Source organism: Agelaius phoeniceus, chromosome 9 (genome assembly GCF_051311805.1).
Source record: "Agelaius phoeniceus isolate bAgePho1 chromosome 9, bAgePho1.hap1, whole genome shotgun sequence".
NCBI classification, from domain to species: domain Eukaryota; kingdom Metazoa; phylum Chordata; class Aves; order Passeriformes; family Icteridae; genus Agelaius; species Agelaius phoeniceus.
Window position 1 is genome coordinate 9,342,091 of NC_135273.1, and position 21,322 is coordinate 9,363,412.

At 40.8% G+C, this 21,322-nt stretch overlaps 1 protein-coding gene and 1 long non-coding RNA gene across 10 annotated transcripts in view; both read left to right on the forward strand.

Moving 5' to 3' along the window:
• The window catches only part of LOC143694761 (uncharacterized), a 39,589-nt gene extending 25,083 nt beyond the window's left edge, over positions 1–14,506 (forward strand). The window contains exons 6-7 of the long non-coding RNA XR_013183426.1: positions 3,743–3,815; positions 14,014–14,506. This is a non-coding gene — a long non-coding RNA (uncharacterized LOC143694761). The remainder of the gene's footprint in view (positions 1–3,742; positions 3,816–14,013) is intronic.
• A 562-nt stretch (positions 14,507–15,068) lies between these two features.
• GPAM (glycerol-3-phosphate acyltransferase, mitochondrial) overlaps positions 15,069–21,322 on the forward strand; it is a 30,532-nt gene continuing 24,278 nt past the window's right edge. For 2 of the 9 annotated variants that reach the window (XM_077182879.1, XM_054637089.2), the window contains exons 1-4: positions 15,607–15,747; positions 15,927–16,087; positions 17,502–17,632; positions 19,581–19,703. In XM_077182879.1, coding sequence (XP_077038994.1) covers positions 17,531–17,632; positions 19,581–19,703 — 225 coding nt within the window. In that variant the 5' untranslated portion in view covers positions 15,607–15,747; positions 15,927–16,087; positions 17,502–17,530. Of the gene's footprint in view, positions 15,209–15,442; positions 15,459–15,606; positions 15,748–15,926; positions 16,088–17,501; positions 17,633–19,580; positions 19,704–21,322 lie in introns of those variants that run through there. The other 7 variants (XM_077182885.1, XM_077182883.1, XM_077182884.1 and 4 more) reach the window with 7 other exon arrangements.

Sequence of the window (21,322 nt, forward strand, 5' to 3'; positions counted from 1 at the left end):
TTCATGTTAACTTAGGACAGTGAAAGACATCATTCCATGCAACACTTTTTTTTCCCTACAACCTCTAGAGGCCCTGGGCACAGGCCAGCTGTGTGACCACAGACACAGAATATCACCCTGTGCCTTTGGCTGCCCTTCAGCCTCTGCTTTATATTTTTAGCTTTCAGTCCTCTTACCAGGAGAATTGTCTCTTCTTACAATATTTGTATCACACTGGGTGGATTAGCAGTTCTGCTCTCTCCTCCTCTGATCTCTAGTAAAAAGCAAATATTAAAAAATGACTCCTTAATTTTGATTAAGGAAGAATTGTACTTCGTAACACTGCATGACAAAACATCCTTGTTTAAAGGACTTTGTTTGAACTGGCATCTAAACTTGGATGTCTCTGTCACACAGCAGGCACTTCAGATCACTAATCTCCTGCAGTACAAGCTGGTATTTATTCCTGTCCACTCTCAGATCCTTTTACTTGGCATAGCAAAGCATACCATGCACCCCACAAATTGTGCTGGTGAACATATTTAATTGTACATCAGCAGGTTACCTATAATTAACTCCATCACAGTGAGAGCCTTGGATATCCTCATTGGGAGGACTAATGTCTTCTCCAAGGACAGAAGCAACCCTGCAGGGAAGATGGAGCTGCAAGGTTCTGCTGGCAGAGATTTGAGCTGGTTAAAGCCTTTGATGATCAATCTGAAGTTGTTTATATTTCAACGTCCAGGCTTTGACTTCCTTGAGCTGTAGCACTGGGAGTAACTACAAATATCTCAGGGTTTCCTAACAGTCCTGTGCATCTAGATAAACTCTTCCTTGATTTGCTCTAATACCAGACTATCAAGGTGGTCAGCTGGGATGAGGCTTGGCATGACTAGCAGTCAATGGTTTGTCTATGTTTGGAATAGCCAACTTAAATTTTATATTCAGTGCAGAGAAACTGGGTCCTTCAAAGCCTGTTATGAGTGAGGCATCTGCTCTGGGATCAGAAAGCCTGTGCACTAGAAATGAATGTTTCTTCCTAGTGTGAGAGACAGATATAAACATCTAGGCTTACCTGGGTGAAGCCAGGTAATGTGTTGGTCCTTCAACTTTCCAGTTCAACTTTCCTTAGCCTCTCAGTAATCCCTCACTATTAGCAGGACTCAGCAGGACCTTAGGACAATTTTTCTAGGCACAAACAAAGCAGATGAAAGAGCAAGGTGTGGCAAATCATTTGTATCATTGAGATCTGTAAGTCCACTCCAGTTTTGTGCTAATAATGCTTTAAAAAAAAAAAAAACAAACCTCCAAATTATCACCCCTTCTGACTGTACCAGAGCACCACCTGCTACCTTGCAGACCTTGTTGGTCTCACAGATGCCCAGGGAGGCAGAATCACAGCTCCTCTCAGGCTAGAGCTGGGGCTACAATTGTGGTCACAAGGTATGCAATACTGCCCCAGATGGTTAACTCCTCTGAATTAAGAACCCTTAATGGTTTTCTGTGTTGCTATTTCAGACTTTCCCACTTGATTAGCACCACGTCTGTTTTCACTCATCTGAGTATCTACTAGATATATCAGCAACTGGATTTTCCTAGGCAATATATAATAATCTAATTTCTTATAGGGATAAATTTAAGAAGACTAAATAATGAATCTTCTGATTTGGAGTGAGCCGTGTCTATCCCCCTATTTTGTCTTTTATTGCCATTGCATTTTCAATCTTATTCTTTCCAAAATTAATATCCAGGAGTTGAAATGGAAATTTTGAAGGTGTGTTATGAACACTAAGGCATGCTGATGTAAAAATGTGAGAACTCCTCATAGCTTTCATTCTGCCTTGTTTCCTCTCCATGGCAAGTGCTGAAGTATGGCACAGCAGCAGCCACCAGCTCATCCCAGTTGCTGTGGAGAGGTGTCTGCTGCAGTACATTGCTGTTACACTGGTGCTGAATGGCTGTAGGTTTTTGTTACCCTCTCTGCTGGATAGCTAAAATGTGTGTATCTGTGTGAGCCTGCAATTAGGACAGCTGAAACCACACATGCATAATAAGCTGGATGTGGATTTCCAGCCTTGCACCATGGCTCCTGTGAGTAATGCATATGTCACAGGCCTCTTCAGCATCACTGAAATTCCTCTCCTGAGAAGGAACCATTCAGTTCAAGTGTTTGAGGGTCAGGACTTTAATTTGTATTAATATAATCTATTAATGCTTTTCTGCCTCAAACTTCCCTGCATGTCCAAACTTATTGGAAATATTGCTCTGTGTGTGTGCAATGGTGTTCATTGTACACACACAGAGCAATATTTCCAGTAAGTTTGGACATGCAGGGAAGGTGTCATGTAAACAGAACAGAGAAAAGTTTGTCTGTGATCACAAACTCATCCACAGATTTCAAAGAGAGAAAACTGAAAAGCTTTTCTATTCAGAAATATCACTGCAAAGACCTTGGGAGATGCATTTAGGTGCATGGACTCCTATCTCAGACAAAATCTCTCAAGGTGCATTATACCAGGGCAGATGTTGCAGAACATATGACAAAGATCCTGGCATGGAGAGGAGAATGAAGGCAGGATGCTGCCTTTGGACTGCATCTCTCCTGAAACACAATGATATTGTTGATATCAAGCTATCACTATTAAACTGTGATCTCATCCTCTTTCTCCATAAGTGTTGCGTTATTTCTGAACTGACATCTTCATTTTTCAGCAAGTGATTGGGACAAAATTGCTCTTATTTTTAGATTTAAATGAGAGATGATTAACAACAAAAATTCCCCATAAAGATTAACTTTATGCAATAATTCTATCCATTTTTCATGCAAAAATATCCAACCAGATCTAGGGCAAGACATTACTAAAACCTGTTAAAAACACTTTTGATTTGGTTGGATCCTACATCTGACTATACCATATTAAGGTTAATGCATTAAATTAGTCTTAAAGCTTATATTGGTTACAGCTGAAATAGCCAAGATATTTCAGCATGAAGATATGAAAGGTGGAAGCTTTCCAAAGTCACCCAAACGGGTGCATTGTGTGAAACTCTCCAGCATTGTTGAAATCAGTTCCAGTCCAACCCCTCTGATTTTCATTAACCTTGAATTGTCACCAGTAAAAGTTAAAATGTATTAAATACATGCTGAAAACATCCTTCAGTGCATTGCTGCAATGGTGCTGCTGCAGAATTTGTCTTTGGCACATTTGGTGCTCTGGAACTTCATGACTATTGTTCTTGTACGCTTTTTCCTTGGTACCTTTATTGGTTGCAGGTTTTCTGTCATGAGGATTTTTCTAGGTAGCTACAACATACCATTGTGGCTTTAGAAACAAGAATAAAAAATATAATTTGTCTTAGTGAAATTATTTAAAAAGCATTATCATGAAGTCTGAAGCAAATTAATGCTGCCTAAGCTTATTGAGCATGAACTTGAATTGGCATCAGAGAATAGTTGAGGTTGGAAGGGACCCATAGAGGTCATCTAGTCCAGCTTCCAAAAGATGGGCAATATAGTAATCCACTGTGTTAGAAAGATGGTACTGGATGAAAAATGCTTGGATGGGACTGTAAAATGAGGTGTTTTAATGGAAAACATGTCAACATACGGGGCACATTACTTTTCATTGACAGGTGTTATCCAAACCTGTTATTAATTAAGCAATCCAGCCTTGCTTGTTTCTTGCTGTAAGGGCTGCAGAGGTGATGACATAGGTGTGTGTTAATCAAGTGTCAGTGGATCACATACTTCTCTCTCTTGCAGGACTTAACACTCATCAGTCTAAGACCATCTCAAAATAATAGCTAATTATCCTACCCAACATCCTACCAGGTCGGTAAGTATTCTGCCATTTTACAGATAAAGATAAGTATAAAAATACCAAAAATTTCTGACTGGGAATCATAAAAAAATTGTGTAAAGAGCATTTTTCCTCCACTTGTGGTAAAGCACCTGTATAGAATTTATGGACTACTGTGTTACTCAGCCCAGCAGCACTGGGTACCTCTACAGGAGAAGCTACCAGGTGACATCAGTCATCAAACTCAACTTACATCACACAGGGTAGATGGTACCATGCCAGTGTCCCATGCAGAAATGTCACTGCTGGCTTCAGTAAATTAACAAGATCACATTCATATATTTATAGTTTGGGGATGACTTCTTCATGTATGTAAGTAGGGATGTTTTGCTTCCAAATCAGTTTCAGGTACAATGTTGCCTTAAAACATGATCTGATAATCAAACTGTGAAAACCTAGAGGCATGAGTAGCTTAACAACATTTTCATCTAATTAGAATTTTATGACCACATGGACAATGGGGGAAATACAGTCTTACTCAGCACTCTGTGATTAAAATTATTGACTGGAATGGACATTTAGAAGCCTTGTTATGAAATACATTTATCTTGACAATCATAGTGGAAGAGCACTTGTTGTGCACTAAAAGAAGTTGCTGCAAGTCATTTCAGCCATTGGTTCATGTCCAGTAACACTTCCAAGATGGGACCTCTTGACTATTTTAGCATGAATGCTTGAGAAACAATTGGATGCTTTGGGAATGAGGTTAGGTGATGATTTATATAGGAATGGTCAATAAACACCTTCTACCCACCAAGAGCATGTGAAGCTTATGCAATGATCTTCTTCAAGCTTCTGACCCAGGATAACCCATGTTATCTGTCCATCCCATTTGAGTGTTGTAAGAACAGCTGTATGGCCTTATATATTCTGGTATCACAGTAATGGGAGCTGTAACTGCCTCAGCAAGACAGATAAAATAGCAGAGGACAGAGATCATCCCTGGCACCTCTCCTGGTACCTCCTCTCTATGGATGAATCATTCTTTACCCAGGCAGATTTTATATATGTCCTTTCTCATGACCACATACATATGTGGCTGGATTGGCAGGCCATGGTAATGCACAGGTTATTTTGCTATATTTTTGGCATAAAAGAAAATACAGTCAGAAAATACATATAGTGCTCAGGATACTTGCAGAAAATAAATGAGAAAATAAATGTTTCTCAGGTGTCATAGAATGAAGAAATATGCAAAGTGGAGCAGCCTAGTTTTTTTCTGAATCACTGCCTGTTTTACAGTTATCTTTTTATGTGTTCTTTCTTCACTATTTTTTAATTGAACACGAGAAATCACTGATTAAAAATAACTCTGTGGAATGATGTTTGTATGTACCTCTCAGTTAAAACAATACAATTAGGATGTTGTAGATGACAGTTCTGGAATAACCAGTACAAAGAACACTTAAAAAATTAAGATATGAAGGTCAGAAGATGATACATAAAAGCTTCATCACATTCCCAGATTTTTTCTGTCCTAATAGATCCTGTAGTTTGTAAGTAGAGGTTTAACTGATCATATAGAGATAAAATGGCAGTTTGCCAATAGTAGGCAAGGAAAGAAGCCATCCTATATGGCAGCACACAGGTTTCCAAACTGTAGGTGGTAGAAACCACTTTGGAAACCTATTTCATTAAAGAAAGAATGGTGTTCCTGTCAAACACAATTACAGTGTTCTCAAGCATGGCTGAATTGGGTGTACCTTGTAGCAATACTTCAGGAAAACACCTTGATCAAGAAAAGAATGCTTTGGTGATTAATTCCATTGACATTACTGTTGCCTAAAGGGCTCTGACAAATGCAATGCAATTTTAATTAGGGAATTAATACAAATATATTCTGATAAATTGAATTGTTGGCATGAAAACAAACTGGTTTTATTTATTTATTTTTAAACTGGGAATTTAAATGAGAGAAAAATATGTTATCAGTATTTAGGCTATTTTCCTTTTTTTACTCCCAGAAAACAAAATTAAACCCCAACTTGGATAATCATGTGAAAGATGTACTTATTAAAGCCACAATTTGACATCACTCTCCATGAAGTCTCTTTTCATTCTGGGGCTCTCCTTCAATAACAGGAAACAAGGCTACTCCTCAGAAGCAATGGGATGTGACTGTCTGAGCACAGCTCAGACACTGGTTCTAATGGCTCTGCTACTCTACACAGCTCCAGCCCCTCCCTCAGTTACTCCTCACACCCTCCCACTGCCACTGCAGTTCTTCCAGTGTGATGGTTGATGAGGACTTCTCTTTCAGGTGGATAATTTCCCCTCTCCAGATCACTGCACACCTCCCTGATGAGAGGGATATATTTTGCCACCAGCATGTTTTAACCAAAAAATTCCAAAGGTGTGTTTTCTTGAGAGGTGGGAATAAAATGCAAAAACTGAACAAGGAAGGCTCAGGTCTTCCTTGATAACAGATACCAAGATAACAGATACAATTTCTTGAGTTTAGAATAGAGGTGTGGATAGCCATAACTGCCTGACTTTAGGCATACCTTGTTAAGGTAACTAAGTTAACCACTGAGATTAAAGTATTGCCTGAATTAACAGTTTTAATTAAAGGACACTAATAACCTTTGTGCACTAAAAAATGGAGTATGTCCTACCCCTGTCCTAAATTTGAGAGAGCTGCTGTGCCCTGGCATCATGAAGACACACTCAGACATCAAACTCTAAGTGTCTGAACAGTGAGTGAAAAATGGGATGACAGGAGGAGAAAGGCCCAAGTAACCTCAGTGCACAGAAGTAACCTGTTTGCTGATGAACTGTTTGTTTTAGACCAAAAGTTTATTATTGCAGTCAGTAAAGATATGAGTTGAACTGCACACACATTTTCTGGCAGCGTTGGTCAAAGTTTGTATTAACAGGTTTTGAAGGATAAAAACTTCACAATGAAAATCCACTTTGTGGCAGACTATTAGGCCCACCAGCAACAGAACTACAGAGCATCCCAGGAAATGGATTTAACACAAACCCCTGTTTTCTGCAGGTAGAATTTACTTTCTGGCACTGCTTTGATGATTACTCAAGATCCTGTGTGTGCCATGGATTTTCATCTGCTGGTGGTGTTTGCATTAAGTTGTGTAACTGCTCCTTAATGCCTGTTACGTAAGGATGCATAGATTGCAGCTCCCTCAGGTGTCCTGCACAAGCCACAGCTGATAGTGGGAGCCTGCTTTCAAAGGTTACTCTCGGCTGAATTAATTTTACATTAATTAAGTGCTCCCTGCTTAAGTTACGTTAATACAGAAGTGTGGAGTATAAGCTCAAGTAGGGCTCAGAAAGGGCCTGTGGTTGTCCTGTAATAGAGTATATAAGTTTTGTGATTTTTGTACCATACACCACTGTGATGCAGCTTTCCTGGTCAAGGGGGGAGATTTGCTATTGGCTTTTGCCATGCTATGATTTTACCCCAAGGATCTCAGGCTATATGAGATGAAATAAAAATAACATGTAGGTAGAGAAGATGTCAGATGACATACAACATTCATACAACATCCAAAAGAGGGTTTGGTGGTTTTTTTTAATATACTAAGTTTACTGTTTTAGCCATTTTTCTTGTATTTAATTTTAATTAGGCTAAGTCAGGATCTGTACTGAGGAAAAAGAGTAAAGATATCTTGGACACTGCACTAAATACAGAATGAAGTGTAAAATGGAAGAAAATGAAGAGAATGCAGATGAGAAAAGAAGTCTCAGTTTAGCAAAAATGAAAGTTTAAATCTGAAGGATTGTAGACACAGTTGGCATTTAAAATATTTTAGCTATAATATTACCTCCTTTCCTTCTCTATCCTTAATTTATCACTTTTCTAAATGATTCATTTGAATTCCCATAGCAGACACAAGTTACATTTAAGGCATTTCTTCACTGGAGGGCTCCACCAGGATATATTTTCTAGTGTGGTCCTCTGAAAATGCACTCCTTATGCAGCCTCTTAAAACTCTGAACATTAAATGACTACAGGGATATCACATATATCTATGGTCAGGAAACATCTACATAGGGTCTATTCTAGTTTTCTATTCCTAGTCTATTCTAGTTTTCTATTCCTCTGGGAATAGTTTCTATTCCCAGAGGAATAGAAAAATCAGAGAAGCAAAGACACACAAAGAAGTGGATCATACTACTGACCATAAAGTTGCAAAATGGCAGACTCTAACTGTGCATTGTTCTGCTTCCAGATATTCTAAGTACAGACATGGATGACTTTTTCTCCACATCTACCTTTTTACAAGATTTAAAAATGCCTAGATTAGAAAATAAATATTATTTCAAAATATATTGGCTCTTATTTTGAGGGCTGATCAGAAGCAGATAAGGTATCTATGCCAGTCCTTGAAGTATTAGTTAAAATATAGTAACCAAGTTATTTTTAGTAGCAGGTATTGCTTGGGTAAACAAGCTATGAAATTTTGCTTCATGTTTCATCATACTGGGTAGGATTGCTGATGGTACTTCCTGGTCCATACATACTAATGATCTACCAGAAAAGCTGAAACTGAATGAGGAATGGTCAAAAATGTCAGATGATGCCACAGTGTAAGCTGGACTTGGGGCTGATATTTGCAGCATACCTCTTTTGGAAGACTGTTCCAGAAATAACTTGCTAAGTGCACAGGAGCCTTCTCCAGTTTCCGATCTGGCTGCTGCTTCCCAAGTATTTTTCATGCATTAACTTAATTAGCACATTCTAAGCACGTGTCATGTAATATATACTAAACACTAACTATTCACAAACATGTATCTGAGCCATGTCACAGATGAAAATGCACAGAAAGTTCTTTTGTGAAAAAAGCTGGTGGGGAAACACAACTGAGCTTGATTGGAGAAGCTCAGTTTAATCTCAGAGACACTGCAGTAGCTCAGGATGAGAAGAACACTTTTTGCAAGGAAGAGCCATAGGCAAATGCATGCCCAATATATTTTGACCACTAAAGCAGATTCCTGAATGCACATTCAAAGTGCACTGGTCTGCTTATTACTTTTTGTATTTCATATATGACATTTATCACTTATTATTATCATTATAATATTTACAAACTGAAAGAGGGGAAACTTTGGTTAGATATTAGGAAAATGTTCTTCACTGGGAGGGTGGGGAGATACTGGAACAGGAGGGAGGTTGTGGATGCCCCAATCCTGGAAGAGTTCAAGGCCAGGTGGATAAGGCCTTGAGCAATTTGGTCAACTGGGACAGGTCCCTGCCCATGGTAGGTGGGCTTGGGACTAGATAACCTTTAAGGTTCCTTCCTAACCCTTAAGATTCTATGATTCTATTATACCGGTATAGTCAATCCATAACATTAATTAAAAAGTTCAGTCAGAAAATGCAGAGGTGGTTATCTGCAGTTTGCTAATGTTTTTCCCCAGAAGAAGTAAGACACTGTGGCTTCAGGGGGCTCCTCTTCTTGCTTTTCAGCCTGAGTTCTATTGCCTGTTAACAGCAATTCTAGTTTACCTGAACTACTGTGATGCTTTCAGTAAATTATGCTGATAAACAGGTGCTCAAATTTGCTCAATTTTTTTATTCTGGATGAAATGTTTTTTCTTTGTACCTTTGTGTCTCTGAAAGACAGCACTTTTAAAGCTAAAATCTGATATAATCTTCACTTGTACCTCAGGTTAAGTTGATGACATTCAGTTGATTACAAAGGCACCAGTCACTTCTCTCCCTCAAAAGACCTGGCTCAAAACATCTCTGTCCTACAGCCTGGGGTACTTTGCTTCTGGAAATATTTAGTCTCTCTTTGTAGGTAAAGGTAGAATAAACCAGAATCCTCCAGAAACCACTCTTGCTTTATTCATCCTGTGGAAATAATGAAAGGGGAAAGTGTAGCAAGAATAAAGTCAGCATGTATGACACTCTATTATCCTAAATCTGAAAGAGCTGTGGGGTGACTTAGCCCACAAGCAGCTTTATGCATCCAACCTGTCCTGCTGTGACCCATGCAAGTTTCTTGAAGCAATGGCTGGTCATGTGTGAAATACCAGGTTAGTAATATGTTCTGTTGTTTTATAAAGGGGAAAGACAGGACCTGCAAAAACATCATCTAGAAATAGATTATAACCTTTTCAAGTCCTCTGCCACTTCAGGTGAATATCCTGCAATAACTAGGCAATTTAAGAGTTTAGGGTATACAAATAAAAAGATTTCTGTTCTCATGAAGGTATAAGGTACTTAGGAAAGTATTAGGTTATGCTTCAAACAGTGAAAAAATAACCTGTGTAAGATTTTATCATGATATGAGTTGAATATCTGTAATTTAGTAACTGAAAAAGTATACTTTTGCTGGGTCAGTTGGTATGTTTTGGTCAAATGATCACCCACAGTTTTTGAAATCCATCATTGTAATACAAGTTCAATGGTTGGCTGGATCTTAGGACTTAAGGGCATTTTTCTGCAGTTCCCAGATGCAAGAGACACATAAGTGGGAGTGGGAAAAATGCCTTTGTTTGGAAAACACACTGTGGGAAAATTGCTCAACATGATTTGAGTGTCAGAATTGGAATGTAACAACTGGTGTAGCCAGATTAGTCCAGAGAGAAGGCCAAAAGCAAAAAACTGCTTTTTGTCAGGGTTCTCAGTTAATTTTGTCGTGCTGAGACAACATTTATAGTTGACTTTTTGTTGATTGTGTTCATAGATAAAATTTCAGTTACATAAAATTAGTTATGTATATCTATGGTAAACTGCAGACTGGAGACCTTCTATTTTTTAGTGAAACTGGCTTACACAAAGGAAATATATCTAGACATCTATAGGGATTTTTAGTTCCTTTGTGCTTTTTGCAAAGCCAAAATCAGCAAATCTGTTTTGTTAGCTTAGATAAACTGGGGAGCAGGGACCCTTTGTAGGTGTCTCTCTGTTCATCTATATGAGATAATCACAGAAGGGATTTGGAGTGTAAAGCCTGCAGTGGAATATAAGGCAGACTGCATCAGGACCATTGCATCAGAGCAGAAATGATGCCCAGACACTTTCATAACTCTCCCAGGTTGTTTCAGAAGATGTCCCCAAAATTCTGTGGAAATTTCCCAACCATCAGATCTTGTGTCTTTCACTGCAAAGGCGTTAAGACTCTTCCAGTGTCCCCCCAGCAGTGCCTTGATTAAGGTCCCTAATACCTGAAAATGAGGGGAGGGGTGGGGTATCAGGAGATTCAACACCCGGGTCACACAATCTGTTGCAAAGCCTCTTGTGCACTGTTGTTGAAAGAGCTGTCTGTGATCCCAGCTTCCAGTATCTACAGTACTTTACAAGATGTGACAAGTCCTTCAAAAGCCAACAGCTGCACAATAGAGCAAACCTGAGCAGTGAAAAGTGCCTCCTTTTCAGCTACTGATGAAACACTTGCCTAGAACCTCATATTAATTAGGGGTTGTGTTATTCTAGAAAAATTCACTGTTCTGTGACTCAAGGATAAGTCACAACAAATTTGATAAGATCACGATTTTGTGATTTTTCTGTAAGATGCCATTTTTTTCAAAATGGCCCATACTGCCCTTAGCTCTCAGATTTCTCCATTTTCTATTATATTCTTTGCTTTCTTTTTTGGAAGGGTAGAAAGCAGTTCTGGATTCCTGGAGGGGGAACTAGATGAGAAGAAAGTCTTTGCTTTTTGCGGAGAAATTGACAACAAGTACAAGTTTATTTGGCTTGGCAATAAAGTTATTAGTGAAACTTGAAGTACCTGCAAATGCAATTTATCCTTTAAACACCAGAGTCCCCCACACATACCAGTTTGTAATGATTTACAAATGGATAATAATTTGGCATATCCAACAGAATTTAGGGCCTATATGCCATAAATTAGTTGCTTCATCTGTTGTTTTTTACATAAAATTAGGTCTTGGATAGAATGTCAGCTTTGCAAATACCCTCAAGAAACAAAAGTGGAAAAGTGCAACCACCCTTGTAATACATCCCGCTTGCTCTCAGCAGGCAGGGGGAAGCCTGCATTATTATGGCAGATAATTGCTCAAGGCACAAGTATGGGACAATCTTGTTCCAAATTCTGCCATTCCTCATTGCTAAAGTTAAAATGCTGGCAAATCCCTTTGGATAGTTAGGATTTTCTGATTTGTACAAAAAGCAAGTCTGTGTGTAATTTCTTGATAGAAAAATGGTGCTAAGTTTGGAAGTGTAAAAGTTAGTTATACTGGGTCTAACCCAGTTAGGTATACTGGATCTTGCTGTTAGAACAAAAGCCTTTTTTGTACTAATGTGAGTAACAAGGAGTTCAAGGGAAAAGCTAGGAGCAGCTTGGGCTAAAATGCCCTTATCTTTTCAAAATTACAGAAACACAATATATTTCATAGGAGAGAGTCACTGTACTCCTAATGAATTTTGTATTTGTTCTCAAGATAAGGGGGATGAAATAGAAAAGAAAAAATCATTTGTCTTGAAAGGAGATATTAAGTATACCCAAAGCATTTTTACATACAATCTTATCAGACCATTTTGTGGCCACTTGCCACTCTCAGATGCTCTTAATATATTGTATACCAAAGGCAATAGTGCTGACACTGAGTTCTGCCACTGCCAAACTGCATATTCATTATTGTTCATAGTCATGTGAGGTCAAGTTCGGTCACTGCAAACAAAGAACCTTTGTCTGGATCTTTACTCCCTCCTCACACAGTTTTTGGTTTCCTAACTTTTGTAATGCTCCCCAAGTTGAAAGTTTCTTTTTAAAGAGGATGCTGTGTACTCCTTTGTAAACATGTCTCCATTACTAAAAGTGACATCATGGGAATCGCTGGAAATGAGCTCAGAGAACAGAGCCAGGGCAGAGCCGATGTAAAAAGAAGTCCCCTTGTCCCTGCTCCCTCCTCCTCTGCACAGAATTGTCCAGCAAACAGGTACTTTGTTGAACTCTGCTGGAAGCTTCATGAGGAATTTAAACATAGGAAGGACTAATCATTATTTTAGAAAAAAAGAGTCCTGCCAGCTCTTTCTCCTCTGCAGGCTGCTATGCGCGAATGTGGTCAGCAGCTTATTCACACAAAGCCAGGGTTCTGCTCATTGGCCATCATATGCAAATCACCTCCCTGGACTCATTGGCACAGCAAACACTTCAGTTTAAGGACTTTAAAAAGATGGACTGCAAAACTCAGGCATGCTCCCGCTCCTACTGAGATCAGTGGCAAGCCTCCCATTGGCTTCATTGGAAGCAGGAGAGAATCTCCCTTTTCTGGAAGTGAAAACCCAGCGGTATTTGGGCTTTTTGGAGCACATGCAGCTCTGAAAGTCTGTTCCTTCGGGGCATTCCAAAATTTTTCCCATTTGCTTGATTCCATGGCAACACAACATCACCATCAAGCTTTCAATACTGAAATGAGATTTTACTACTAAGCCTGAGGATTTATACAAGTGTTAAAAGATCTCGCTAAACTGCAATTCCCATTAGACTAATTCAGGATCCTTTTCAAATGAGTGACGAAATTATCTCTGGATTTATTTTACAATCAGCCAAAAATTTTTTAAGGTTAGAAAAATGGGAAAATTGCTCTACAATCATATAAGAAACATTTTTCATTATTACACAGAATCACTGTTTAAGTAAAACACTGTATCTATTTACTATCCTTTTCAAAACAGTCTAAAGAATAGCCTAAGCAGTTTTCTCATAAATTATACTAAAATCAGACTCTAGAGACTGCACAAAATTACAACAAAGCCATTGAAGCTTTTCTTCTGATTTTTTGTGTTACATATATCACAGAAGTAACTGTTTTGCAACCAGAAAAAATATACCAGTGTGAAAGTGTAGAATGAAAAAACAAGCCAAAAGCTCCTGTTAGGTTTTAAATGTACTATAGTTCATCTTTTATAGAGGGAAGCAAAGCAGACAAGCTGGCTTTACACTCAGTGGTTGAGAGTTTGCTGTGAGTTACACACAGCACACTGAAAACAAGTCCCCTCTTTGAGCCCCTATTTTTATGAGTGGAAGGGGAAAAAAATCAATGTGATTCCACACCTAGAGAAGGTTGTGGGTAAGCAGTATTGAGGGTCTTTCATAAAGTACCTACTAAAAAGCTCACAAATAACACCACAAATGCAGTGAAACAAATTATTCAACATCAGTAAGAATTTTAAGGGCCTTATGTTTCCTGCATTTTCTTAGACTTGATATATAATTTCCATCTCTCTTATATTCAGCTTTCATGTAATCCAGCTCTTGAATCATCTCCTCCAATGTGATTTCTATGATTCAAGCTCTGACTCCCCTCACTGCACAGACTCACGCTGGAAGCAATGATCAAGATGTGGGCTGCAGCATTTTATTAGGACATGCTTCTGTGATCTGCTCCTTATACAAGGAGAGTTACAAAAGCACAGGATGTAACAGTGGATTTCACTTTTCTGATTGGAATTCAGAGCTTCCCCTTTCGATGCTTCCAACACCCCTGGGTCAAACCCTGAGTGTTTGATGGGATGTGGCCCTGCTGCCGATCACCAGATCAAAGACACAAATACTGGACTGCTTATTGCCAGAAACACAAACTTTATATGAGTTGTACATTTCATGTTTGGACATTTCACAGTTGTACATTTCTAGCTCATATCTTCTTGTATTTTTTAATTTGAAAAGTAGGTGTCTTTTATTCCAACAGCCACGTTGCAACAAAATAAAGTATTTTTCCTTGCTAAAGGAGGAAAATTCAGACTCAAAATCCCTTCTGACCCACAAACTGCAGAGTGCTCTTCGTAAACTACCAGCTCTAATACTCCAGTGGTATTCCCTGGAGGCACTCAGTTGTGGGAACTAGGGCACTTCTCCTATGCATGCAGCAGTTAGGGTTCTATCTACGCATTTTCCTTAATGTATGAAAGGCAGTTGTAATTCTTACAATTCTCATTTATAATAATTTCAAAACAACATCTAGAAGGACGACCTCAAGGGGAAAACTAACACTTTTTGCTACTTAAATCTCTAAGCAGAGTATTTGCATTCGTATAAACAGTATCTTTTATTTTGTCACTTTATTCCTGTATTGCACTGCTGTGATTTGGACATTCAAAGAAGAAATATAGGCACGAGCCTTTCTGCTGGGCTGTAACTCAAGCCACAGAGAAACTGTCTTTAAATAGCCCAGGAATGCCAAAGCCAAACAATATTCTCGCCCTTGTCTGGTTACATGCAGCAATCTCAATCAACATTTACTTTTGCGCTCAGTAAAAGGCAAACTGGCACTGCTGCAAGGCCGGGCGGGCAGATCGATACCTGTCCTGAAATTTCTGCGATTGCTCGCAGCGGCAACTCTGAGTCGCTGCAAACCCATTTAAAGAACACTTCACATCACTTTTCTAGCGTTTTCCTGTTCAGCAGCTCAGATTTGAGAGCTAAACAGCCGTGAGTCGCTGCTCTCTCTGGGCTGGGGGAGGTGGGCGGTGGAAGCGGCTGTTGAACCATGCAGGGGCTGCACCAGGGCAGGGCTGGGCACGGCCGCGGGGCGAGGGCTGTGAGGGCGGGAGGGCAGCGCCGGGGGCCGGGGCTCGGGGCCGGGCAGGGCCGCGCTGCGGACCGGGCGCTCAGGAAGTCGCGTCAGGCGCGGCGCCGCCGCGGGCCCGGCGGGAGGGCTGGGGCAGCAGCGGAGCCCGCGGTGAGTGCGGGCCCGGGGCCGGCGGCGGTGCGGAGCGGAGTGGTGCGGAGCAGAGTGGAGCGGAGCGGGCAGCGTGTACGGGCCGGGCGGCAGGCGCGGGCGGCGCGGGCCGGGCCGCGCGGGCGGTGCTGCCCCCGGCGGCGGGGCGGGGCAGCGCAGCGGCTGCCGCGTGGCGGGAGGGGCGGTGCGGCCGGAGCAGCGCGGGGCAGCCGGCGGAGCGGCAGCGGCGGTGCGGAGGGCGCGGGCCGGCTGAGGGGCAGCGCGGGCCGGGCGGCGGGCACGGGGCCAGGTGAGCGAGGGGAACCTCGGCCGTCCCCGCGGGGTTCCGGGGGCCGGTGCCGGCGACTCTCCGCGGCCGGCGCTCGCCCCTCGCGGCGGCCGTGGAGGCGCGGGGCGGCCCCTTGGCAGCAGCGGTGCCCGGGGCCCTGCGCACCCCCACCGCGCTCAGCGCCGCGGTTTTATTTATAGCAGGTCTGGTGAGCGGCGGGGCTGGAGCCCGGAGCGCTGCCGAGGGAGCCCTGGTGAGCCCGGAGCGCTGCTGGAGCCCGCGGGGATGGCGGTGGCCGGCAGGTGAACAGCGCCAGCGCCGCAGCGGGCAGCGGGCGCTCGGGGGGCGGGTTGGCTCACAGGTACGTATGCAGCTGCTGCTGCTGCTGCTCAAACGGGCTTTTAATTGCGTATTTTTTAAAGTTCATCTTTTGTGTATACCGGTGCAGCCAAGGTCACCTTGAGCACGAGCGGGACGCATTTCGGTTCCAGTATTAGAGGTCTTCAGGCTTTTTTTTTTTTTTTTTTTTTGTATTTATTGGGAGGGTTATATAGTAACTTGCCTGAGGACTAATTTAAATAAAAGGCGGATTGGATGTAACAGCCAGCAAAGATAAAGGGATGAGTTCGGTACTTGGGCTGTGCAAGGATACGCATGGTCTGCATGGTTATACCGGTTCGGACTCCAGGTTGTAGTGGGAGCTCTCTGCGTGCACGTATTACGGGATGGGTTTGTGGCAACTTGGGGAGGGCACTAGGAAAAGCAGAAAGGTTGGACTAAAGTTTTAGGTCTTGCTCTTGCAGGTGTTAGCTTAGCATTCTGGGTGGGAACAATCTCTTTCCTGATGGCCCACAGCTTGGCCACGATAGAAGTTTCCTTGCAGTGACAGATGGAAGAGGAGGTTTTGCCTCTTTAAAATGCTGGGATTCTTATTTCAGTGGCTCTCAATAACAAAGCAGTTTAATTTGTAGTCTTTTGCAAATACATTGTACAACAGTAAGTTGTTTTAGTATGTTTGCTGTTCCTTTTTTCATTGGCCAAGGGAGAATTATTTACTGTGCTCATTATATGAGCTACAAAACTTCCATTTCAAAATAATTAATCAAGTTGAGATTTTCTTACTTCTCTTTAATCCCACAAGAGTGAAATGTCACTTATCAGCTGCATGTTCACATTTAGATGTGTGCTTTTTTATTGAGCACTCCTTCTTCCCAAGGAATTTGCAAACTGGTTTGACTACAGCTGGACCAGACACATAAAATATACTGTGGGATAGGATTAGGTGAGAACATTAATGACAGTTTTTGTAGATCATAGGTGTCCTTGAAAAGCAAATTATGAAAGAGCAAGGTCAGAGTGCAAGAGAATAGTAAACTTATGAAAGTGTCTGACATGCGTATCCTTATGCCTGCGGGGTTTAAACCATGCAGTAAAGACCAGTGGAAAATTACAAGGGGACTATAGTGACCTGTTATGGGAAGAAGGGCAGGGAGAGAAAAGTGTGCAGGAAGCTGGTTGGTGTGCTGTGTTTTTGGAAGTCAAATGTGCTGGGGTTTTAGCATATTAAAATCATGCCAATTTCTAGCTGCAAGGAAGTGTCTTTGGAACTGAACTTTTACTGAAGGGTGAAAAAATACCAGTTGCCTAATTTATTGCTAGATGCCTGGCACTGAATTTGGGTGTGTGTTTCTGTGCATGCATATAAATATATGAATATACAGATAAAAAGGATATATATATATATATATATATATGCACATGTTATTATTTTGCAGTTTGTGATCTTCAGTTCAATTCCTGTGTCATGGATGAAACTGCTTTGTCCCTTGGAACAATAGATGTTTCCTATTTATCCACCTCAGCAGACTGCAGCATCAGTAGATGTAAGCATTCCACTGAAGAGTGGGTAAGTAAAAATTGGGAATGTTACTGGCCCTATTTATCTTACTATTTCTTCAACTTGAATGTGGACTTTTTATTGTTATGAAGAATGAAGATAAGGAATTATGTCTCTCATGCATGATAAAGTTTGGTTTTGATTTAACTTGAAACATGGGGAGGAACCAACAGTTCAATTTTGTGCCAAAGAATAATGTTGCTAGAAAAGTAAAATCCTGTCAGACTCTCTTGGTAGTCTTACAGTCGTCTGGTGTAACATTGCTAATCATTTTATATAGCAGTAAATGTAGAGAATGCCATTCTGGAGTAGCCAAAGTCAAACAGAAAGTCAACTAGGAAGCTTGTTGCTCTTCTGGGTAATGTAATTTAAAGTGTGCAGGTGAAATGGAGCTTGATGCTGAAGTTGCACAGTCATATAAGCATTGAAGCTGGAGCAGGAGTGCAGTCCAGGAGGCAGAAAAAATTGGTGGATATAAATAAGGAGCCTATTAAAAGTCTGTGTCCTCCATTGAGTGAGTCTTGGGATTTGGAGGGGACAAAGGAGACAGCAGAGTGGTCTGGGTGGAGCCAAGAGCCACATGGGGACTGTTCTGGTGGTACATGGTTTAGCAGCATAGGTCAGGAGGAATTAGACATGGATCTGGAGAGGAGGAGCTTGAACTTGATACAGAAGAAGAATTGGAAACATGGTCAGAGTTGAGGGAAAGGGCAGATGTCTTGGCAGCTGGGATTTCTATCTAGCTAGATCTAAGTTCCATGGAACAGCAAGCTGCAGTAACCAGGAGGTCTGTGAGAAAGTGGAGTAAGGGCAAGCAAGTCAGAAGAGATAGAAAAGAGGTTTTGTAAGAAAATGCTGGAGAGGTATGTCAGGGATTGGAGGCAAGCAGAAGGAAGATGACATTGTTAGAAAGTTGGTTTGTTTTGGAGTTAGCATTAAAGGAGGTGGTAGAGGAGGGATTATGGCAGGCTTAGCATCTTGATATTTGTTTATTTCAGATGGAAGAGTTAGCCTTGGAATATTTGCCAGTTTGTGCTGCTTGCCAAATATGATACATGCACAATTTAGTTTTTAAACATCTTCAGCATCGCTTTTGACTTTCTGGGAGTTTCTCACTGGGCTGAGTATGTGATGATCTGCATTTGTGTCTTCAGTCTTGGTTCTACCCTATTGCTCTGCCACTTAAACGTTCTGTTTTAAACAACGTTTTGGTTTGGTTTGTTTCTGTAACTTCTCTTTTAATACTGGAAGTGACTTTCTTCTCAATAAAATATGTGGTTTAAAAATGGCAACCCGGTTCTCATTCTCAAGCAAGCAATAATTCAGTAGACTTTAATGGAAATAATCAGGGTCTTTGGAAATATAGTTAACTACAATTTTTGCATTATGTCCTAACATAGAGAATGAGTTCTGTGAATGCAGTCACTCTGGATTTTTTTTGTTCTGTAATCTTCAGATAGACAGTGTAACTTTGGAGAAGGCACAGGAGTTCCTTTTTCATATCACTCTGCCTGAAACTGCTGCAAGTGCCTACAGAGTCTATGGAGTTGATATTTTTGGTACATTGAGTCTTCTTGCAGATTTACAGGGTGATATTCAGTTGAACTTTAAAATACATTGTTTATATTGCAAGCACCCTTACATTATTGAGAATGTAGTGTACTGTTAATTTCTTTCAGTTTTCTCAGCTGGCAGTTTCTTTGGTGTTTCTTAATTACAGTTATCATTCCTTTGAAAATTTTGTGTATCAGCTCAGGCAGCAGTGCTTACATAAGTACAACACTGAGATTTTGCTTTTATTTTTTTAAATTGTAGAGAAATGTTGGAAATAATTATACTTTACATAATTGAGGGGTAATTTTTTGTGTGTGTCTGGCAGCTCCTCTTCCTCAAATCTTTCCCATACACAGCAGAGCACATATTTCTGCATATTTACACAGTGGTCTTTGTTCTGCAGGGAGAGTGTAACTCTCGTCCCACTCTGTTCCGATCTGCCACTTTAAGATGGAAGGAGGCTCTGCTGAGCAGGAAAAGGCCGTTTGTGGGACGATGTTGCTATGTATGCACTCCCCAGAGCCGGGTAAGAAGATTATGGGATGGATTATGTTTGACAATAATGCATAGTTGCAGCGTAATGAAGTTGCAGTAGTTTCCTTACTTTCAGAATTAAGGTCACAATGTTTTTTTACTTCATGAAGTGCTATAGTTTTTTACTGTTGTTTTCACTCCTTTCACTGTGGTTATATTTAATTTGTCATGGAATTAAAGCATGGCACACACCTGGTTTGCTGCTTAGTCTCCCACCTCCCAGTGCAGACTTACTCCTTGCACAAAACTCTCCAGCTCCTCAGAATTACTACTAGGAAATGGGATAGCAAAATTATCTGGTGTGTTAGATTAATAATGGGAATTTGGAGCATATAAACGTGTGAAAGTTTGCTTTTAGGACACTTTAATTCTCTATCCACTGAGTAAATACAGTTTCCAACTTGCTTAGTCCTGTACTTGAGAGAACAAGTTAATTTTCTGCACCTGGCTGATTTTCTGCACCTGCCTCTCTGCCCAGCCTGGAAACAAGGACTGCCAGTTGTGATAGTGGGGATATTTGTCTGCTGGGAACAGTGTCAGGATGGTGGCTCTAGAGAGGTTGTGCAAGCTGATTTAAAATGTGAACTTTATTGAACGGAATTGGGCAGGCTTCCTGTAAGCTCAAGATGCAAAATGCTGATAAATGGCACAATACAGTCTGCAACCAGTTCATCATGTAATTTGGCTATGTGTACACCCTGAGCTTTAGACTGCACTCAGTTACACCTTCATTGGCTGGGCTAGAGGGAAAATTTGCTTCCCTCTTTGACCAAAGAGAAGTTATTTCACTCTGTTCCTCTGCCAGAACAGAAAATTGCAGCAATGACATACAAATGTGATAAAGAAATCCAAATGTATTGTGAAGGCTGTGTATGATATAGGCAACAAGACAAACAATTAGATAAACTGAGACTACTTCAAACAGACAAGTCAAGTGTTTTGACTTACAAAAAGGTGTGTGTGAATCCTCAGCTTAGGGCTTTATGCATTTAGTAATTAGCCTGTTAGTAATTAGGCTGTTCCTCTCAAACTGGGAATTATGCATTAAAAATAACAATCTTGTTCTGTATTTTGTCCATTTAATAAGAGACTAATTAACTATCCTGAGATCCCACTTAAGAATGGAGCATGACCTATTAAGCCCTTTGTTGCTTTCTGCTGTAAAGGAAAAAATACTGTCCCTGCACAGACAGTAACAAAGATAATGATCTCATTAGATTCTAAATACTTTTTTTGGAGCTGCCTTTTTCATTATTTTTCTTAAGAAAATAAATAAATGAGGCAAATTTAAGTGTGCTGACCATACTAGCAACTTGCCAATGCTAAGAGTGGAAAGTCTTGCTTCTCCCTCTCATTTTCCTTCCTGCTCTCCTGAGGGCTGATCAAGTTCACTAACCAAGCAGAAAACTACCTGCTTTATTCATTCAGTCTCTCTATCTTAGTTTTTTAACTTGTCTGCATGAAGTTGGGATGTTAAAGGGTGTAATGAATGCTAGAGGTGTTCCAAGAGGTGAGGCATAGAGATCAGCAGGAAAGGCCAGGATGTGGTGGTGGGAGCTGGGCTTGTTCTTTGTGCCAGCAGGGAGATCCTGTATTGGCTCAGTTGGTTTC